General features: G+C 46.4%; 1 protein-coding gene across 1 annotated transcript in view; it reads left to right on the top strand.

The window, feature by feature from the left end:
• Nucleotides 1-8,217: 8,217 nt before the first annotated feature.
• LOC140719979 (zinc-binding protein A33-like) overlaps nt 8,218-23,363 on the top strand; it is a 52,987-nt gene continuing 37,841 nt past the window's right edge. The window contains exons 1-5 of the mRNA XM_073034893.1: nt 8,218-8,634; nt 8,761-8,856; nt 9,265-9,498; nt 18,394-18,416; nt 18,513-18,631. Coding sequence (XP_072890994.1) covers nt 8,224-8,634; nt 8,761-8,856; nt 9,265-9,498; nt 18,394-18,416; nt 18,513-18,631 — 883 coding nt within the window. The 5' untranslated portion in view covers nt 8,218-8,223. The remainder of the gene's footprint in view (nt 8,635-8,760; nt 8,857-9,264; nt 9,499-18,393; nt 18,417-18,512; nt 18,632-23,363) is intronic.

Below are 23,363 nucleotides of genomic sequence, written 5' to 3'. Positions count from 1 at the left end.
TGAGGGACACAGATGCCAAAGACTATCACAAATGGAAACACGTTAACGGGTTGCCTCACCATCGAGGATGGAGGGGTCACTACACAGGATTGGGAAAAGCTGCAGAAAGTTGTAAACTCACCGAGCTCCGTCATGGACATTAGTTTCCCCAGCATCGAGGATATCTTCAGCAGCTGATGCCTCAAAAAGGTGTCACCCTTCATTAAAGACCCCCAGTCACCCAGGACATGCCCCCTTCTGATTGCTATCATCACGAGGGAGGTACAGGAGCCTGAAGACACACACTCAATGTGTTTGGAACAATATCTTCCCCTCCAGCATCAGATTTCTGTATGGACAGTGAACCCCAGAACACTTCCTCAACTTTTTTCTCTTTTTGCACTATATATTTTATACACATTTCTTCTTGTAACTTATAGTTTTATCATTATTATTATTATTATTATTATTATTATTATTATTATGCATTGCAATGTACAGCTGAAGATGTGCAGAGATTTACAGGAAGCTGCCTCGATTAGGGAGCATGTTTAATGAGGAAAGGTTGAGCGAGATAGATTTCACAACAGTCAAAACTGCCCAATGAGTCACGACCATCAACGACGTATATTCAGAAAGGGGCGGGAAAAGGGCCAGGAACATCATGAAGGAACACACACACCTTGCTCATGAACTGTTTGCCCCACTCCCATCAGGGAGGAGGCTACGTAGCATCCACGTCAGGACGACCAGACTCAAAAACAGTTACTTTCCCCAAGGCTGATCAACACCTCCACTCAGTAACCCACCCCTGCACACCCCCCACCAGCACTACTTTATCATTTCCGGTCAGAGTCACCTACTGTACCGACACCCCTGTACATCCCCACCAGCAATACTTTATCATTTCCGGTCAGAGTCACCTCATGTACCGACACCCCTGCACATCCCCACCAGCACTACTTTATCATTTCCAGTTAGAGTCACCTCCTGTACCGACACCCCTGTACATCCCCACCAGCACTACATTATCATTTCCGGTCAGAGTCACCTCCTGTACCGACACCCCTGTACATCCCCACCAGCACTACTTTATCATTTCCGGTCAGAGTCACCTCCTGTACCGACACTCCTGTGCCCAGCGTCATATTATGGACATAGTAGTAGGCAGCCATCGGTCCCAGGGCATCACGGGTTTGCACCTCTGGTGAACTGTGTCCTCTCCAGGGCACAAGTCTGGGTGGCAACATTTGAAGAACCGGCTGTTGCCCCGTCCACGTCATTGATGTAGTCCAAGGGAAGGGCAAGCACCGATACAGCTTGGCACCAGTGTCGTCACAGGGGTTGCCAGAGTGAAGTTGTAAACAACATCAAACTGCCTCATGGACCCCGGCTCCGGATTTCTTCCTCGGGGTTTACTCCCAAAGCCTTTCCCATGGGTGGGTATGGCCACAAGGCAGCGGATGGAGGTTTAAAATCAGAGTTTTCCTTCTCCACAGAGCAAAGGAGGATGAGAGGAGACTGATAACAGTGTGCACGATGATAAGAGGCACGGATAGATTGGAAAGCCAGCACATTTTTCCCAGGGTGAAAGTGGCCAATACCAGTGGACATCCATTTGAGGCGACTGAAGGAAAGTTCAGGGTAGATGTCAGAGGAAAGTGTTCAGAATTCTGAGAGTATTTGTAGAAAGACGCCAGACATATTTTTTTAAGAACAGCTTGTGGTTGAGACCACTGGGATATCTGCTATTCTTAGACTGGGTGTTCTAGAATGAACTTGATTTGATTCGGGAGTTTAAGGTAAAGGAATCCTTTGGAGACTGTGATCATAATATGAAATAATTCACCCTGCAATTTAAGGGGGAGAAGTGAAAGTCAGATATATCAGTATTACATGGAGTAAAGACAATTTCAGAGGTCTGAGAGAGGAGCTGGACAAATTTGATTAGAAAGGAACACGAGCAGGGATAACAGCAGATGGAGTTTCTGGGAACTGTTTGGAAGGCACAGGATAGATACATTCCAAAGAAGAATAATTATTCTAAAGGCGGGATGACTCAACCATGGCTGACAAGGGAAGTTAAAGCCAACAAAAAGTAAAAGAGAGGGTGTAAAACAAAGTGAACATTGGTTGGAGGTTCAAGAATTGGGAAAATTTAAAAACAACTGAAAAAGCAACTGTAAAGCAATAAGGAGGGAAAAGACGAAATATGAAGGTATGCTAGCCAACAATATGAAAGTGGATACTAAAACTTTTTTCTGAAATATAAGAAGTAAAAAGAGGCAAGAGTACATATTGCATCAGTGGAAAACGACACTGGAGAGGTGGTAATGGGGCACACAAAAATGGTGGATGAACCCAATCTGAATTTTGAAGTACTCTTCACTGTGGAAGGGCCTGTGGTATGCTGGAAGTTGAAGAATATCAGGAGGCAGACGTAAGTGTAATTGCTATTTCTAGGGAGAAGGAGCTTGGGAAACTGAAAGGTCTGAAGGTAGATAAGTCACCTGCACCAGATGGGACTAAATCCCAGGATTCGATTCTGAAGGAGTTAGCTGAAGAGAATGAGGAGGCATTAGGAATGATCATTCAGAATGCACTATATTCTGGAATGGTTCCTCAGGACTGGAAAATTACAAAATGTCATTCCAACCTTAAATGACCTGGATGAAGAAGTGGGTTAGTAAATTTGCTGATGAAACAAAGGTTTAGGGTGTTTTGGATAGTGTGGAGGGCTGTCAGAGGTTACAGCGGGACATTGATAGGATGCAAAACTGAGCTGAGAAGTGGCAGATGGAGTTCAACCCAGGTAACTGTGAGGTGGTTCATTTTGGTAGGTCAAATATGATGGCAGAATGTAGTATTAATGGTAAGACTCTTGGCAGTGTGGAGGATCAGAGGGAGCTTGGGGTCCGAGTCCATAGGACACTCAAAACAGCTGCGCAGGTTGACTTTGTGGTTAAGAAGGTGTATGGTATATTGGCCTTCATTAATCGTGGAATTGAATTTAGGAGCCGAGAGGTAATGTTGCAGCTATATAGGACCCTGGTCATACCCCACTTGGAGTACTGTGCTCAGTTCTGGTCGCCTCACTACAGGAAGGATGTGGAAACTATAGAAAGTGTGCAGAGGAGATTTACAAGGATGTTGTCTGGATTGGGGAGCACGTCTTATGAGAATAGGTTGAGTGAACTTGGCCTTTTCTCCCTGGAGCGACGGAGGATGAGAGGTGACCTGATAGAGGTGTATAAGATGATGAGAGGTATTGATCGTGTGGATAGTCAGATTCTTTTTCCCAGGGCTGGAATGGCTAACACGAGAGGGCACAGTTTTAAGGTGCTTGGAAATAGGTACAGAGGAGATGTCAGGCAGAGAGTGGTGAGTGTGTGGAATGGGCTGCCAGCGGTGGTGGTGAAGGCGGAAACGAGAGTCTTTTAAGAGACTCCTTGATGGAGCTTAGAAAAATAGAGGGCTATGGGTAAGCCTAGGAAGTTCTAAGGTAAGGACACGTTCGGCACAGCTTTGTGGGTCAAAGGGCCTGTATTATGTTGTAGGTTTTCTATGTTTCTGTGTTTCTAAGGCACTCGTGAGACTACATTTAGATTATTGTGTGCAGTTTTGAGCTCCTTAATTTAGAAAGGATATACTGACATTGGAGAGGGTTCAGAGAAGATTCATGAGAATGATTCCAGGAATGAAAGGGTTACCATATGAGGAATGTCTGGCAGCTCTTGGGCTGTATTCCCTGGAGTTCAGGAGAATGAGGGGGGATCTCACAGAAACACTCCAAATGTTAAAAGTCCTGAACAGATTAGTTATGGCAAAGTTATTTCCCATGGTAGGGGAGTCTAGGACAAGAGGGCATGACTTCAGGATTGAAGGACGTCAGTTTGGAACTGAGATGCGGAGAAATTACTTTAGTCAGAGGTGGTAAATCTGTGGAGTTTGTTGCCATGAGCGGCTGAGGAGGCCAAGTCATTGGGTGTGTTTAAGGCAGAGATAGATACTTTCTTGATTAGCCAGGGTATCAAAGGGTGTGGGTTGAAGGCAGGGGAGTGGGGATGACTGGAGAATTGGATCAGCCAATGATCGAAGGAGCACACTCGATGGGCTGAATGGCCTACTGCTCCTATGTCTTATGGTTTTAAGACACTCTCAGCATTTCAGAGACGGCTTCTTCCACTCGCCATCGGATTTCTGAACGGACAATGAACCCACGAACACCTCCTCAGTATTTTCCCTCTCTTTTGTCATTACCTTTTAAAATGTATTTTAATATATTCTCATTGTAATTTATAGTTTTTATTACTGTGTATTGCAATGTCCTGCTGGCACAAAACAACACATTTCACCACAGATGTTGGAAATATTGAACCTGATTCTGACACACAAACCACACAGCTGGGCTCCGGCTCCCACATACCCCCCTTGTGTCTCTCTGCCTACTCCGAGGCTCTCGGCCTGAAGCTCTAACTGTGGGAACACTTGCCCTTTCAATTCCCGTCTGAGGGGGTGCATCTGTTCACTGTTGAGTTCTATATTCGATGGAGAGCACTGAATGGGAAGGAAGGTTTGAATACAAGAATACAGATCTCCTCTGAAGGTATTTGGGGTCCTGGTGAGAGCGGACATGGAACACTGTGTACAGGTCCGGTCTCCCTCCCAGAGTCAGCCTGTGGGGTGAAGGGAATGAAAAGGTTTCCCAGATTGATTTGGGGGGTGAGGTCGTGTCCTGAGAGAGATTATACTGACGAGGACTGTCTCACAATTAGAGAAATCAGTGGTCTCACTGACACAGACACAGTCTCACTGAATATTGACAGGTTGAGGCAGGAATGATGTTTCCCCTGTGGGTGTGGAACTGGGGGGTCAGAGACTGGAAATAAGAGGCCACCTCAGCAAGTCTGATGAGGAGAGATTTCCTCACCCTGAGTGTGGTGAACCTTTGGAAGTGTCTCCACGAGGTTTTTAAATTCAAACGGCAAACTTAGGGGCTCAGCGATGACGGGAACTTGGGAGGAAAATGGCACTGAGGTCAAAGATCAGCCATGCTCCGAGTGAAGGGCAGAGCTGGCGCAAGGAGCCGAATGGCCACGCCGGCTCCTGTTCTAAAACACTTTGTGTCTCGTTCACCCTCGCCCTCAGTCTACCGGATTGCACAGGAGAGAGGTGAGGGAACCAGAGATGCGGGGCAGCTCCGGTCTCCCGGCGGCAGGAGGCGGGTTTCGGAGGCAGCTGCGGGCAACAGGCCCCGATCCACCGGGGAGAAAGGCCGGGCACCCTCCGTGCACCTGAACCATCTCATGCGATCCCCGCCAGTTTCTCCATCTCCGCAGTCGGAACCCCGGCCCGTGTTGCACCTTTGCCCGAGGAGCTGCCCCCGATCTCCGGCCTCGCCCCGGGTCCAATCGCTCCCGGTTCTAAACACCGGACCGCATTCCGCTCCGGACGCTCTGCGTCCCGCCCACTGGCACCGACCGCAGCCAATGAGAGGCGGCCTCTCCCAGCACTGCTCGCTGATTGGCTGTGAGTGTGGCTGAGAACGAAGTTCCCGAAACTCGAGCTCAAAGTACATTTTATCATCAGAGTTCCGAAATGTCAGCACATACAACCCTGGGATTTAATTTCCTGCGGCCACACTGAGAAAATCTATAAAATAGTAACTATAACAGGATCAATGAAAGATGAACCAGTGTGCAGAAAACAACAAACTGTACAAATACAAACAAATAAATAAAGAAGATGAAATGACAGTGTCTTTCACTGCGTGACTCTGGTTGTGGGACCATCTCAATGGACGGGCAGGTGTGCGTATTTATCCCCTATTGTTGAAGATCCCGATCTTTGGGGGCTCGTACCTGTTCTTGAATCCGATGCTGCGAGTCCTGAGGCTCTTGTACCTTCTGCCTGATGGCAGCAGCGAGAAGAGAGCACGGCCTGGGTGGTGAGGATCTCTGATGATGGACGCTGCTTTCCTCCGGCAGCATTTCATGTCGATGTGCTCAGTGGTTGGGAGGGCTCTCCCTGTGATGTACTGGGCCGAATCCACTACCTTTTGTAGCTTCATCGCACTCTCGATGTGAACCGTGTGTTAATGAAATGGGTTACATTCATTCAGACCAGCACGTTGACCACAGGTCTATCAGGCAGTGGTCAGCACGGAATGCCCCGCAGTTACTGCAGGACAACGATTGGATGTACCTGGTGTGGTGGTTCCCTGAGCGACAGTCCGGACCATCAGCAGATCTCACCGTCAGTCACCAAGACCTCGCCTGGCCGGCGGTGAGAGGAGCCCTCCCAGTCTGATCCTTGCTGCACACCGGAGCATCACTCCCTCAGCGCGCTGCCCCGAGATTGATGCAGTGGAGATGAAACCGTCTCTCAGCTCTTTGCGGACGGATGTGGAGAAAGATGCAAGGGTCTGAGCCACGGCAGCCGAGCGACACTGATCTTCAGGCTGTTCCCAAGACGCTCAGGAAAACGGAGATCACACCGAAGTGTCCATAGACAGGGGTTCCCAACCTGGGGTCCACTGTCCCTCGTTAATCGTCTCGGTCCGGGGTATAAAAAAGCCTGGGAGCCCGAGCTGCAGAGGAGAGTAGCCGACTGACACCTTCCACGCTGCAGGGACGCACTGAAGGGATGAGGCTCCTTTCCCACTGGGCAGGGAGAGGCCGGGTTGGGTGTGGAAGCCTCTCTATTATTCCATCATCTGAGCTTGTCCCTGGTATAAAAAAGCACTGAAGGGATGGGGCTCCTTTCCCACTGGACGGGAGGAAGCCTCTCTGTTGTTGTCGGAGTGAACCAGCCTGGGCACCACATGAGCGGCAATAGTCTTGTGGGTTTTAATGAATGTAAAAGAACGCCGATATCTGTAAGTATTTCATTTCAGTTCTGGAAGAACAGTCTGTTCTGCTTTCTGGCCTGTTTGGGTTTGAGCTAAGATAAGGGGCTTTGATGTTCAACTTGGAAATGCTGTGTCAGCCAATCAGGATGGTGGAATTGGGAGAAGGTTCTAGAGAAGGCCGGGCGGAGAGGTTTTTGTGCGGACACTGGTGTGGGTCGAGGTCTTTCTGGCGGGAGCTGGGAGCAGACAGGAGGGAAGCTGACTGAGCATGCCGTCCCCGTTGCACAATGTTGTTCATGGAGTTGAATGGCTTCAAGGAGAAAGGACCTGTGCTCCCGAGGGAGAGTCCGTTTGTTCGAGATGGATTTCGAGAGATATTCGGAAGGTGGTGCGTGATTTCACACAGACCGCGGGTCCAACGTGTGAGTTAAGGACAACTTCAGGATGAGCACCAACTTACGTGCAATTTATGATGGGCCCTTATGTTTATTTTCTTTGATAACTGTTTGGTTAAGTGAACATTCATAAATATACAGTGGCATGCAAAAGTTTGGGCACCCTGGTCAAAATTTCTGTTACTGTGAATAGTTAAGTGAATAGAAGATGAACTGATCTCCAAAAGTCATAAAGTTAAAGATGAAACATTCTTTTCAATATTTAAGCAAGATTTGTGAATTATTTTTGTTTTGTACAATTTTAGAGTGGAAAAAAAAAGGAAAGGAGAATCGTGCAAAAGTTTGGGCACCCCAAGAGGTTTGAGCTCTCAGATAACTTTTACCAAGGTCTCAGACCTTAATTAGCTTGTTCGGGCTATGGTTTGTTCACAATTATCGTTAGGAAAGGCCAGATGATGCAAATTTGAAATACCCTGAATCCTCAAAACTTGTCCCAACAATCAGCAGCCATGGGCTCCTCTAAGCAGCTACCTAGCACTCTGAAAATTAAAATAAATGATGCCCACAAAGCAGGAGAAGGCTATAAGAAGATAGCAAAGCGTTTTCAGGCAGCCCTTTCCTCAGTTCGTGATGTAATTAAGAAATGGCAGTTAACAGGAATGGTGGAGGTCAAGTTGAGGTCTGGAAGACCAAGAAAACTTTCCAAGAGAACTGCTCGTAGGATTGCTTGAAAGGCAAATTTGACTGCGAAAGATCTTCAGGAAGATTAAGCAGACTTTGGAGTGGTGTGCACTGTTCTACTGTGCAGCGACACCTGCACAAATTTTGTTCATCCACCATCATCGATGAAGACCTCAACACTATTACTGGTGATGGTGTCCAGACTAGCGCTTGATTTGGATTTAAGTGAGCGCCCCTAGTGGACAATCCCGGTACCGCAGGGTTCAGCAGCTCCCCGAAAGTGAAAGGACCCTGAACCCGGAAGTGCCGGGAGTTAACATGGCTTCTAAAGTTCAGTTCGAAAGTTTGACAGAGGAGGCAATTTGTCCCATCTGCCTGGATTTCTTCACCGATCCGGTTATACTGGAGTGTGGACACAACTTCTGCCGTTCCTGTATCACTCGGTGTTGGGAAAGGGAGGAGAGAAACTCCTGCCCGGAATGTAGAGAGGAGTTTGCAGACCGCACCCTCAGGGTCAATCGGGCCTTGGCAAATCTGTCTGAGAAAGCTCGAAAACTAAACCTGAATCCCAAAGGGAAGGAAAGTAAACTTCACTGCGAGGAACACGAGGAAGAACTGAAGCTGTTTTGTGAGACGGACAAGAAACTGCTCTGTCTGATCTGTAGAGATTCGCGGGAACACAGGGAGCACCGCTTCCTGCCGATTAAAGAAGCTGTTGAAGACTATAAGGTAAAATCAAATCGATTTTGATCACCTGATGTTTTTTCATTTTATATTTATTTGTATATGACAATCAATTGGCTCGACTCAGCACTGCATTTTTATTGTCTAATTCCTTCACTCTCTGCTTCGCAGGAACGGGTTAAATCTGTGTTAGACTCTCTCACAGAAAAGAAATGCGAGCTCGAGGACATGGAGCGGCAACAGAAAGAGAAGGTTTCCGGAGTTCGGGTGAGGCTTCCTGAGAAGAATTTCCAATAATACTGTGTAGTTTTGTTTCCTTTAATGCCGAGTAGCAGAGTATCGCAGCTCCAGTGACCTGGGTTCGATCCTGACATCTGGTGCTCTCTGCGTGGAGTTTGCATGTTCTCCTTGAGATCACAGTGGGCCGGCATTGCCAAGAAATCTAGATGAATGTATAATTCAGGGCTGTAATTAACCCTGTGATGGCGGGTGGTCTGTGAATCAGGTGGGAGTTGATGGATCAGTGAGGAAGAATCGGTTTCAGGGAGACGTGAATGAATGGGATTGAATATCTGAGAAATAGCATAGGATCAGTGGACTGAATGGTCTCCTTCCATGTCACAGGGAAATACTTTACAGCCAAATAATAAACTAGCCTCTCCTTTCATTCGACAGGAACAGTCACACAGTGTTCAGTCCCACATCACATCCCAGTTTGCTGAACTGCACCGGATTATCACCGAGAAAGAGCAGCACACACTCCGAGATCTCAGGGAAGAGGAGGAGAGGATTCTGAATCCGATGGAGAAAAATCTTCGAGAGATTCAAAAGAATTTAAATTCAATCCAGAAGAAAATGTCAAAGTTACAGGAACAGATGGATCAACAAGACAATGTGACATTCCTCATGGTGAGAGATTTCAGTTTGGTTCTGTAAAAGTGAACTGTCTCAAAATGATGTATTTTAACTCAGTGTGGTATTTACAGATACTATCATTGTAAACATATTTAAACCGGACAGATGTTTTAACTGTTCAGAACTGTTGCGTTCCCCAACCGGCCTCTCACAACATCTGTACATCACAGGACAGTCTGCATCCTTCTCGGGAATGAGTTACTCTAATCAGAGCGCTGAGCTGGTGATCGTTTCTGTGATTCCCACGTATAATATCCCTGAGACTCAGAGTAACACCCAGTTACAGTCACAGGCTGTGAGTATGTCTGGTGTAGTGGGTGTGAGGGTCACTCTGTCGATCAGTGGGAACTAAGATTGAATTTCACATTGTGACCCACACATCAGATTAAACATCCACAGCGTCTGTAAAAAGTATTCACCACCACCCCCCTCCCCCGGCTTGGAAGTTTCATTGTTTTTCATGTTTCATTGTCTCAAAGTGAAAACAGATCTCTACATTAATCTAAATTAATTAGAAATATAAAACACAAAATAACTGATTGCATAAGTATTCATCCCCTTGAAGTCAGTATTTAGTAGATGCATCTTTGGCAGCAATTACAACCTTGAAGCTGTGTGGATCGGTCTCTATCAGCTTTGCACATCTGGACACTGCAATCTTTCCCCATTCTTCTTTACAAAACTGCACACGCTCTGTCAGATTGCACGGGGATCGTGAGTGAACAGCCCTTGTCAAATCCAGCCACAGTTCTCAATGGATTGAGACTGGATGCTGACTCGGCCAGTCCAGGACATTAACTTTGTTGATTTTAAGCCATTCCTGTGTAGCTTTGGCTTTATGCTTGGGGTCATTGTCTTGCTGGAAAACAAATCTTCTTCCAAGTCACAGTTCTCTTGCAGAATACATCAGGTTTTCCTCCAGGATTTCCCTGTGTTTTGCTGCATTCATTTCAGTCTCTACCTTTACAAGCCTTCTAGGGCCTGCTGCAGTGAAGCATGATGCAGCCACCACCAGGCCCAAAATAGCATGTAGACTGATGGCCAAAATGCTCAGTTTTAGTTTCCTCAGACCATAGAACCTTCGTCCTGCTGGTTTCAGTCTCCCGTGTGCCTTCTGGCAAACTCTAGCTGAGATTTCATGTGAGCTTTTTTCAACAGTGGCTTTCTCTTTGCCACTCTCCCATAAAGCTGTGATGGGTCGACAGTTGTTGTGAGTTTCTCCCATCTCAGCCACTGAAGCTTGTAACTCCTCCAGAGTTGTCATAGGTCTTTTGGAGGCCTCCCTCACGAGTCCCCTTCTTGCGCAGACACCCAGTCTTTGAGGACAGCCTGATCTCAGCAGATTTACAGCTGTGCCACATCATGATGATTACTGAAACTGTATTGTAAGGGATATTCAGTGACTTTGAATTTTTCTGTGTCCATCTCCTGACTTGTGCTTTTCAATAACCTTTTTGTGGAGTTGCTTGGACTGTTCTTTTGTCTTCATGGTGTAGTTTTTGCCAGGATACTGACTCACCAGCAGTTGGAGCTTCCAGATACAGGTGTAATTTAACTACAATCAATTGAAACGCCTTCACTGTACACAGGTCTCTAAAAACAGATCCCCGTTGAAATGATTATGTGAATTCTAAAACCAATTGGCTGCACGAGTGATAATTTGGTGTGTTATATTAAAGGAGGATGAATTCTAATGCAATCAATTATTTTGTATTTTAATTAATTTAGATCACTTTGTACAGATCTATTTTCAGTTTGATACGAAAGAACCTTTTTTGACACTGGAGTGTGTTTGTTGATCAGTGTCAAACAAGCCAAATTAAATCCACTGTGATTCAATGTTGTAAAATAATGAAACATCAAAACTTCCAAGGGCAGTGAATACTTTTTATAAGCATAGAAACATTGAAAACCTACAGTACAATACAGGCCCTTCGGCCCACAGAGTTGTGCCGAACATGTCCCTACCTTAGAAATTACTAGCCTTACCTATAGCCCTCTATTTTACTAAGCTCCATGTACCTATCCAAAAGTCTCTTAAAAGACCTTATCGTATCCGCCTCCACCACCGTTGCCAGCAGCCCATTCCACGCACTCACCACTCTCTGAGTAAAAAATTTACCCCTGACGTCTCCTCTGTACCTACTCCCCAGCACCTTAAACCTGTGTCCTCTTGTGGCAACCATTTCAGCCCTGGGAAAAAGCCTCTGACTATTCACACGATCAATGCCTCTCATCATCTTATACACCTCTGTCAGGCCACCTCTCATCCTCCGTCGCTCCAAGGAGAAATGGCCGGGTTAACTCAACCTATTCTCATAAGTCATGCTCCCCAATCCAGGCAATATCCCTGTAAATCTCCTCTGCACCGTTTTCACATCCTTCCTGTAGTGAGGTGACCAGAACTGAACACAGTACTCCAAGTGGGGTCTGACCAAGGTCCTGCAACAGTACCTCTCGGCTCCTAAATTCAATTCCACGATTGATGAAGGCCAAATCACCATACGCCTTCTTAACCACAGAGTCAACCTGTGCAGCTGCTTTGAGAGTCCAATGGACTCGGACCCCAAGATCCCTCTGATCCTCCACACGGACAAGAGTCTTACCATCAATACTATATTCTGCCAACATTTTTGACCTACCAAAATGAACCACTTCACACTTATCTGGGTTGAACTCCATCTGCCACCTCTCAGCTCAGTTTTGCATCCTATCAATGTCTATATCCAGCTTGCATCAAGCTCATCGTTTCAGAGACTATTACCCTGTCTTTCTTTTTCAGATATATTCTTCATTGGATTATATCCCATTTTACACAACAGACAGGTCTTTCAACCCTTCTTCTCCTATCAACTTCTCTGCTTCACAAGCAACCTCCCACCTATCACCACTGCTGGCAACAGTGCCCAAACTCCACAAGAACATAAGAATTAGGAGCAGGAGTCGGTCATCTGGACCATCGAGCCTGCTCCACCATTCAACAGGATCATGTCTGATCCTATCGATCCTGGACTCATCTCCACCTACCTGCCTTTTCCCCGTAACCCTTAATTCTCCAACTATGCCAAACCCTTTCCAACTTTGTCATAAATATATTTACCGAGGTGGCCTCCTCTGTTTCACTGGGCAGAGAATTCCACAGATTCACCACTCTCTGGGAAAAGCAGTTTCTCCTCATCTCTGTCCTAAATTTGCTCCCCTGAATCTTGAGGCTATGTCCCCTAGTTCTACTCTCACCTACCAGTGGAAACAACTTTCCTGCCTCTATCCCTTTCATAATTTTATATGTTTCTACACAATCTCCTCTCATCTTGAATTCCAGCGATACAGTCCCAGGCAACTCAATCTCTCCTCATAGTCTAACCCCCTCATCTCTGGAATCAAACTGGTGAACCTCCTCTGTATCACCTCCAAAGCCAGTATTTCCTTCCTCAAGTATGGAGACCAGAACTGCACACAGTACTCCAGTACCCTGTAGAGTTACCTCACCAGTACCCTGTACAGTCGCCTCTCCAGTACCCTGTAGAGTTACTTCTCCAGTCCCCTGTACAGTTGCCTCACCAGTACCCTGTACAGTTGCAGCATAACCTCTCCGCTCTAACATACAATCCCTCCAGCAATGAAGGTCACATTCCCTTTGTTGTCTTTTTTTAATTACTTTATTTTCAAACTTTCAAAAAGCTATAAAACCAACAAGAACACATAAGCTCAGACGTTTGTGAAGATAAAATGAGCAAAAAGAAAGGACATAACATTAGAGGGATGCCTGTTGTACAGAGTGCTGAAAAGTGCTAACCATTAAGTCTCAATTGAGGGCCGTGAAAGATGAGCTGGGGGGAAATTGTTCATCTGCCCCCGGCCTCGTCTAGGTCGGCAAGAAATGGATCCCAGACGGCCGAAATGTTTTAATTGAATTGGTTCTCAAGAACCTGAGTCTCTCCATCTGTACGACTGAGATCATGTCAGCCATCCATCTCCGGAGAGAAGGGGGAGAGGGTGATTTCCGTTCCCTCAGGATGAGTCTTTAGCGACAGTCATCCCAGGCATCAGAGACTGTTGTATGGCTGCAGGGAAGCGTAGAGTGGATTGCCAACATCCAAAGATGGCGAGACCAGCTTCCAAGGGGAAGGATCTTTTATAGGCCTTTGAGTACCAGTCACATATTTTGGATGAAAATCCAGTCGGTGAAGGGCAAAACCTTCCATTGACCAACATTGTCCTCCATCTGCCAGGCCCTCGGCCACTCGATTAACCGATGTAAATCTCTCTGCACAATATGCTTTTACTCCCCGTTTTGTGTCACCAGCAAACTTAGATACGTTACACTCGGTCCCCTCTTCCAGATCATTAATGACTATCGCCAACAGTTGTGGGCCCTTCACCGACCCCTGTGGCACACCCCTCACCTCTGATTGCCAACCAGAGAAACAGCCATGTCTCACAACTCTCTGCTTTCTATTGGTTAACTAATCCTCTATCCATTCTAATACATCACCCCCAACTCCGTGCATCCTTATTTTATGGATAAGTCTTTTATGTGGCACCTTATTGAACACCTTCTGGAAATCCAAGTAAATGACATCCATCTGTTCCCCTCTATCCACTGCGCCCGTTATATCCTCAAAGAACTCCAGTAAGTTTGTCAAACCGACCTACCTTTGCTGAATCCATGCTGCTCTGCCTGATGGGTCCATTTCTTGCTATTTCTTCTTTAATGATAGCTTCAAGCATTTTCCCAACTACAGACGTTAAATTAACTGGCCTATAGTGACCTGCCTTTTGCCTACATCCTTTTTTGAACAGTGGTGTGACATTCACCTTATTCCAATCCACTGGGTCCTGCCCAGAATCTGGAGAATTTTGGTAAACTATCACCAGATTCTTTGCCACTTCTTTCAGTACCCTGGGACACATTCCACCAGGACCAGGGGACTTATTTATCTTCAGGCCCACAAGTTTGCTCAGCTCTACCTCTTGTGTTGAGTTCTTCACCTCCTATCACATCCATAACATCTCTCTTTGGCATGTTAGTTGTGTTCTCCACCATAAAGACTGACACAAAATAGTCATTCAATGCCTCGGCCATTTTCTCATTACCCAAGCAACACACACAAAATGCTGGTGGAACACAGCAGGCCAGGCAGCATCTGTAGGGAGAAGTACAGTCGACGCTTCAGGCCGAGACTCTTCGTCAGGACACTTTACCCAATATCAATTTCCCCTTCTCATCCTCCAAGGGACCAATGTTCACTTTGGCCATTTTCTTCTGTTTTATATAATTATAAAAACTTTTACTATCCATTTTTATATTTTGTGCTAGTTTATTTTCATAATCTATCTTCCCTTTCTTTATTGCTCGTTTAGTGGTTCTTTGTTGCTTTTTAAAGTTTTCCCAATCTTTGAATTTCCCACTACTCTTGGCAACTTTGCACACACAAGCTTTTAGTTTGATGCCTTCCTTTATTTCCTTAGTTATCCATGGCAGGCTCTCCCCACCCTCACTGTCCTTGCTTTTAACTGGAATATACTTTCATTAAGCACTGTGAAAAATCTGTTTGGAAGTCTTCCACTGTTCCTCAACCATCCCACCTGTGTTCCCAGTCTATCCTGTACAACTTCTCCCTCCTCCCTCCCTCGTTTAGGCAGAATACACTGGTTTTAGATGAAACTATTGCACCCTCCATTTGTATGAGAAACTCACCCATAGCATGATCGCTCTTCCCAAAACGATCCTTAACTACAAATTGCTAATTTTACCTTTCTCACTGCACAAGACCAGATCCAAGACAGCACGTTCCCTTGTAGGTTCAGTAACATGTTGTTCAAGACAGCTATCACATATTATTCTGTGAAGTCCTCCTCAGGACTGCCTGGACCAACTTGATTCACCCAGTTAAACTACCCCACGATAACTGCTCGTGCCTCAGAGATTTCTCCGTTTATTGCCTGTGCCACTGTAATGTAATTGTTCAGTGGCCGATAGACAACTCCCACCAGTGATTTTTCTCTTTACGATTCCTAATCGCTACCCAGATGGATTCAACGTTCTGCTCCTCAGATCTTATATCGTCTCTCACTATCACCCTGATCTCATCCTTAATTAAGAGCCCTACCCCACCTCCCTTACCTGATATCCTTGGATATTAAATTCCCAATCCTCTCCACCCTGCAACCATGTTTCTGTAATGGCCATTAAACCATACCCCTTTATACTGACTGGTGCCACGACTCACTGACCTTGTTACGAATACTCTGGGCATTCAGGTAAAGTGTCCTTACAATCCAGTAACCTTTGCATCTTTTACACTTGTCTATTCTGCCCTTACTTTTCTCTTTTTTAACTTTTGCTTTTTCTTTATCTTTATCTTTGCTTTTCTCTTTTACTTTCTCCATACTTCTCTGATCTGTTGAACCTACCCCCCTGCTATTTAGTTTAAAGCCAAACCCGCAGTCTCAGGTATATGATTCACCAGAATCCAGGTCTCATCCTGGTTCAGGTGGAGCCGATCCCAATGGAACAGCTCCCTCCTTCCCCAGTACTGGTGCCAGTTTCCCGTGAATTCAAACCCACTTCTCCCACACCAATGGTGGAGCCGATCCCAATAGAACAGCTCCCTCCTTCCCCAGTACTGGTGCCAGTTTCCCGTGAATTCAAACCCACTTCTCCCACACCACTGGTGGAGCCGATCCCAATAGAACAGCTCCCTCCTTCCCCAGTACTGGTGCCAGTTTCCCGTGAATTCAAACCCACTTCCCCCACACCAATGGTGGAGCCGATCCCAATGGAACAGCTCCCTCCTTCCCCAGTACTGGTGCCAGTTTCCCGTGAATTCAAACCCACTTCCCCCACACCAATGGTGGAGCCGATCCCAATAGAACAGCTCCCTCCTTCCCCAGTACTGGTGCCAGTTTCCCGTGAATTCAAACCCACTTCCCCCACACCAATGGTGGAGCCGATCCCAATGGAACAGCTCCCTCCTTCCCCAGTACTGGTGCCAGTTTCCCGTGAATTCAAACCCACTTCCCCCACACCAATGGTGGAGCCGATCCCAATAGAACAGCTCCCTCCTTCCCCAGTACTGGTGCCAGTTTCCCGTGAATTCAAACCCACTTCCCCCACACCAATGGTGGAGCCGATCCCAATAGAACAGCTCCCTCCTTCCCCAGTACTGGTGCCAGTTTCCCGTGAATTCAAACCCACTTCTCCCACACCAATCCTTGAGTCGCACATTGAGCTCTCTGAATCTTCTTAACCCTGGGCCAATTTGCAGGTGAATCCAGAGAAGACCAATGTTTGGCTCTGCTTTATTTAGTCCCTAGCTACTCAAATTCCCTCAGCAGAACCTCTTTCCTCATTCTACCTACGTTTTTGGTACCCACATGGACCATGACAACTGAATCTTTCCCTCCCACTGCAAATTCCTCATGTCAGATAAGATGTCCCAAACCCAGGCACCATGAAAGCACGTATGGGACGTTCTACCCTCACGACAGAGAACTTTGTCTAGTTCCCTGACTATACTATCCCCATCACCACTACATTTCTCTTCTCTCCCCCCTCTTGAATGGCCGCCTGAACCACTGTGCCACAGTTAGGTTGCCCATCCTTCCTACAGCCCCCATTCTCATCCACACAGGGAGCAAGAATCTCAGACCTGTTGGACAAGCTGAAGGGCTGAGGCTCCTCCATCACTGTCTCTTGGATCCCACTACCCACCTCACTCGCAGTCACACCCTCTTGTCCCTGACACAGACTGAAGTTGTGGCAGCTAATCCAATGGGTATGACTACCTCCTGAAACAGAGAATCCAGGTAACCCGCCCCCTCCCTGATGTGCCACAGTGTTTGAAGCTCAGATTCCAGGTCATCAACTTTGAGCCTGAGTTCCTCGAGCAGCCGACACTCGCTGCAGATGTGGTCACCAGGAACCGCAATGTGGCCCACCAGCTCCCACATCATGCAGCTACAGCACATCACCCGATCCTGCATCATCCCTACTTTATTTAATTAGTTGTAGTTTGGTGACTTTTTCTTCATCCCCTCCAAAACCTCTACCAGCTAATCAACTGTTCCTCCTCACCGAAGCCTCTTGAGCCAAAATCGGTAAACTCTGCTCTGTCCACCAGTAAACTACACTGCGAAGCAACTATTAGTCCCGCCTTGTTAGTCCTGCGACAATCCCATCACTATTCTCATCATTGGTTGGCTTTCTGTCTTTGATAAAACACGCTCAGTGCCTCTGTTACCATGGGTGCTGTGAACTGCTTATGCATGGCTGCTCCAAACAAGGGATAGGCCAGAAAAATATTCCTTTGCTGCCCCTGTAAGGTGACCAAACACAAGTTATAGAAGCAGTCGTGTCTGTGATTTAAAATAGAACAAAAGAATGCTACAGGCCAAACCAGCCAAACCTCTTTCTCTCACTCTCACACTCTCCCCAACAACACGCAGAGTTGGACCAGAGTCTGTATGTGTTTATCCGGCTTCCCCATCACATTCAATCTCTGCTGTTCCACTTCAACCACTCCTGTGACAGTGAGTTCCACATTCCCTTCACTACGTTTCAAGCAGAGATGCGTTCTCCACCCACACCCAATCCAATCCACCACTAATCTTAAATTCCGGCATCTGATCCTCCCTGACATCATATCCAGAAAAACATTCACAGCCTGTCCAGTCTTTCCCGTCAGTTCCATCCTCTCAGTTATGGGATAATTATCAACTTTCTCCCGGGTTCTGTGCCCCTTGTTACAGTCTCCCCTTTCTCTGTGTGTGTCAGTGAGAGAGAGCTGGGAAGTGGGAAATTTCAGCAGCTTGTAATAACTTGGCTCAAATTCCTGCGGTCAGGATGCAGTCAGTCAATTGAGATCTGTGTTTTGTTTATTTCAGGAGGAAGCTTGTTGGAAGAGGAGGTAGGACATGGTCTTTACTGAAACACAGTGTGGATTTGTAAAATAGTTCCAATATCACTGATGTTCAGTTTATGACCGGCTGTGTAATGTTTACAGGATCAGTGATGATGACCTGTTGCTGTCAGTGACACATGGCACCCTACCTGTTGAAAAATTCGATCACCCCTTTCTGTTGAACACAACGTTGAGAGAAATGTCTGATACAATTAAGCCAGGTAAACATTTACAGTTTCCTTTCTCCATGTTTGTGAACAATTTTAAGTGATATTTGCTCGCAAAGACTGTCTGTAACTCTGGGTGAAGACATCACTATCACATGGTCAGCTGGAGATGTCAGACCCCTGAACACACCTACACAGGGGGACGATACAACCAATACATGGGACTGTTAGATTACCCACTGAATCCTGAACCAATTCACACTGTATAAACATACCAAGATATCACCAGGTAATAAAAGCTGGCGTCTGTCATGTGACTGGGATTTTCAGAAAAATACATACGAGTCCTTCAGAGAAGGAAATCTGCGTCACTCAGCCGGTCTGAACCGTCCGTGACTGCAGACTCTGATTGACTCAGGTCTGCCCCCTGCTGGACTCACGAGTCTCACTATTATCAAACCCCCACATTGAAGCGTTGGCAGACTGAGCCGGACACAGCAACCAGCATTGACATTGGTCCAGATTTCATCTCGGGAGAAGCTCACACATCATAGCCGGACTGGCAAAGCTCCCTCACGTACATACACAGACCGACTGGCAGACTGTGGCCAAATCCTCAACAAAACTTCCAAGTACCTCATGACCTGCTCATCTCCTCCCCACCTCCTTCCATTTATTCCAAGGTCTATTGCCCTCCCTAATCAGATTCCTTCTTCTTTAGACCTTTGTGTCTTCCACCTATCACATCGCAGTTTCTCACATCGTTCCCTATCATCCCCCCTCTCCCGTCCACCTACCTTCTCCCTCGCCTGGACTCTCCTAGTGAGTCTTTCAGCTTTTGCTCGTCCCCCTCCCTCAGCTTCTTATTCTGCATCCTGGTGCCTTCCTCTCCAGTCCGGGTGAAGGGTCTCAGCCCAAAGTGTTCATTTCCTTCCGTAAACCATGCGTGACGAGTTTGTCTGGCGTTTTGTGTGTGTGACCGGCAAGATTCCGGTTGTGAGTGAACCCAGTGACTGAGACTCCAGAGGCATCAGGATAGAGAGTTCCAAAGATTCACACCCCTCTGCGAGAAGAAAGTTCTCCTCTTCTCAATCCTGAATGACATTTCCCTTATTCAGAGTCGGTGAGCCCTGGTTCCAGACTCATCGGCCAAGGGAAACATTCTCCCTGCATCCAGCCCGTCGAGCCTTGTTAGAAATTTATACCTTTCCATGGAATTCCTCAACACAGCCAGGCTCCAGGGTGAGATTCCTCAGGAGGATGATCTGGGAAGGGGTTTGGCAGAAGTTTATTCACAGGGACTACAACACACATTTGTGGCCAGTAAACTGTGAACCTTCTGTGGTTGTTCACTGAGGCTCCAGTTACAGCTTTTGTTCACTTTATTTCTCCTCTCCCCACAAATCTGACTGCACGGAGATTTGATCATTTCGGAAGCCGGCACCTCCCTACACTGAATCCCCAGTGTTTCTGCGGTTGTCAGATCCTCGTTCCCTCCCCTCGGGTGGATCTTTTATCGAGTTGAGAAACAGGACATTCAGTGAAAAGCTGCAGCAACACCCCCACATCCTCTGTCGATATCTCATTCCAGTCATTGAGATATAAACATGGAATCAGGCCCTGCTGTAGTTCATGTCGACAATGTCCATCACCCTATCCTCAACGATCCTTTCTGTCCCCTCATCAAAGAAAAATTAATTAAATTTGTGAGTCACTATTTCCCGGGTATAAACAGAGCTGACTATCCTGACTCAGTCCCTGCCTTTCCAAATGCTGGTAAATCTGTCTCTCAGTGTCCATTCCAGTAATTGTCCCACCACTGATGTTAGGCTCAGTGACCTGGAGTTCTCTGCTTTGACCTTCCTGTCCTTCTGAACTCAAGACAACACCTGAGCCACCCTCCTGTCTTCCAGCAGCTCACCTGTGGTGAAATGTGAAATAAATTTATCCTCCAGGGCCCTGGAATTCATTCCCTAGTCTGGAGGTATCAGACAGAGCAGATCACGGTCTGGGGCTCATCCACCTCTAATACCTCCAGCACCTTCGCTTTTGCACTGTGATATGTTCCAAGACATTACTGTTCATTTTCCTTAATTCCTTAGCTTCCGTGACCCTCTCCCTGGGAAATATTCATTTAAAACCTCCCCCATCTCCTTTTATCGATGACCACATTGACCCTCAGGGTGACCTGTTGGAGTCAGGGTGTCATACATTTGACCCAATATCCATGCCGACTGTGTTGCCCAGTGAGCTGGTGCCATCTGCCCACGTTTGGTCCAAAACCCAATAAAACTCTTCAATCCGTGTACGATCCACTGTAGATTCATTTCAACGTTGCTTATTTCCAGCAGCTCATTCCAAATATGCACCACCCTGTGTGTGAAGAAAAGTTCCTGATGTCCCTTTTAAATCCATCGCCTCTGATCATAAACCTTTGCACTCCTGTTCTTCACACACCGTCCCTGGGGAAAATCCCTAATGTGGAAGGGGATGGGGACCGGAGTGACAGGGCTGAGGAAGGGGCAGTTAATACACAAGTTGATGCATTGTGTAGTGGGACTGTGAGGAAGAACAGACAGATGATGGGGCAGAATTGCAGTCGGTAGGATGAGCCGCAGTCAAACGGGGCAAAATCAGAAAGAGTGACCGATACAGGACTGAAGGTGAATGCACTAGGTACAGAGAACATGGTAGATAATCTTGTAGCATAGTTAGAGACGTATGACATCGTGGGCATCACTGAATCGTGGCTGAAAGAAGATCATAGTTGGGAGCTGAACATCCAAGGATACACATTGCATCGGAAGGACCGGCAGGTAGGCAGAGTGGGTGTGGTGGCTCTGTTGGTAAAAATTGAAATCAAATCCTCAGAAAGAGGTGACACAGGATTGGAAGGTTTGGATTCTTGTGGGTCGAGCTAAGAGACTGCAAAGGTAAAAAGACCCTGTTGGGAGTTAGACACATTCCTCCGAACAGTAGCCAGGATATGGGATATACATTACAATGGGAGATAAAAAGGACCTGTAATATGGGCAACGTTCCGATAATTATGGGGGATTTCAATATGAAACTGGGTTGGGAAAATCTGGTTGAGCTGGAGCCTAAGAAATGGAATTTGGAGGATGTCTATAAGATGGCTTTTAGAGCAGCTTGTGTTCGAGCATACAAGGAGATCAGGTATTCTGCATTGAGTGTTGTGTAATGAACCGAATTTGATTGGGGAGCTTAAGGTAAAGGAACCTTTAGTAGATAGTGATCATAACATGAGAGAATTCACCCTGCGGATTAACAGGGAGGAGATAAAGTCAGATGTATTAGTATGACAGTGGAGTAAAGGGAATTACAGAGGCATCAGACAGGAGCTGGCCAAAGCTGATGGGAAAGAGACACCTTCAGGGATGGTTCAAAGTTCAAAGTAATTTTATTATGAAAGGACATATGTCACCATATACAATGAAGAGATTCATTTTCTTGCGGGCATACTCAGTAAATCAAAAAACCATAATAGAAGCAATGAAAGACTGCATTAACAGGGAGGACAACCAGTGACAACAAACACAAAAAGAAGCAACAAAAAAGAAATAATACTGATAAATATCAAGAACCTGGGAAGCGGAGTCCTTGACAGTGAATCCATCGATTGTGGGAACAGTTCAGTGATGGGGCAAGTGAAATGGAGTGAAGTTATCCCCTCTGGTTCAAGAGCCTGATGGTTGAGGGGTAATAACTGTTCCTGAACCTAGTGGTGTGAGTCCTGAGGCTCCTGTACCTTCTTCCTAATGGCAGCAGTGAGAAGAGAGCATGGCCTGGGTGGTGGGGGTCCCTGATGATGGGTGCTGAAAAAAGGAATGAGGAGAGAAAAGATGAAATATGAAAGGTAGCTAACAAATAATATAAAAGAGGATATGAAAAGATTTTCAGATACATAAAGAGTAAAAGAGAGGTGACGGTCTATGATAATGTCAGGTGTATGATAATGCATTGTGGTGAAAGGAACAATAGTGCAGACTGTTATCTAAATGGAAAGAAAATTCAAACATCAGAGGTGCAGAGGGATATAGTGGTCCTCATGCAAGACTCCCCGAAGGTTAATTTACAGGTGGAGTCTGTGGTAAAAATGGCAAATGCAATGTTGGTGTAACTCGCACTTCAGCTAGCAGCTTAATATTGGGGGTGATAGTCCTCAGCCCGGCTAAACTTAAGAAATCTCACTTGGGTGGATACTGCGTGATGTGTTCCTGTTACAAATCAGTACCCCGCAATAACAAACAGTACAGAATATGTGATTAAACGATTGAGTTGTATAATTCTTAATAATTCCTCCTATCTCAGAAAGAATGTGTTGTCATTGGAGAGAGTTCAGAGAAGGTTCACGAGGATGATTTCAGGAATGAAAGGGTTAACACACGGGGAGTGTTTGTCAGCTTTGGGCCTGTACTCACTGGAATTTAGAAGGATGCAGGGGGATCTCATGAAACCTACCGAATGTTGAAAGTACTCGATAGGGTGGATGTGGAGAGGATGTTTCCTATGGTGGGAGTGTACAAACTCGAGGGCACAGCCTCATAATTGAGGGGTGACCCTTTAGAACAGAGTTGAGGAGGAATTGCATAATCCCTCACCCCTCCTCAGTCCACACTCACCTCAGACTCGTCTCATCATCCCTCACCCCTCCTCAATCCACGTTACCTCAGACTCATCTCATTATCACTCACTCCTCCTCAGTCCAGTTACATCATACTCCTCATCATCCCTCACCCTCCTCAGTCCACAGTCACCTCAGACT

Source organism: Hemitrygon akajei, chromosome 2, assembly GCF_048418815.1.
Source record: "Hemitrygon akajei chromosome 2, sHemAka1.3, whole genome shotgun sequence".
Taxonomy (NCBI): Eukaryota; Metazoa; Chordata; class Chondrichthyes; order Myliobatiformes; family Dasyatidae; genus Hemitrygon; species Hemitrygon akajei.
Note: the sequence above shows the minus strand (reverse complement) of the source record. Positions and strands in the feature narration are given on the sequence as shown.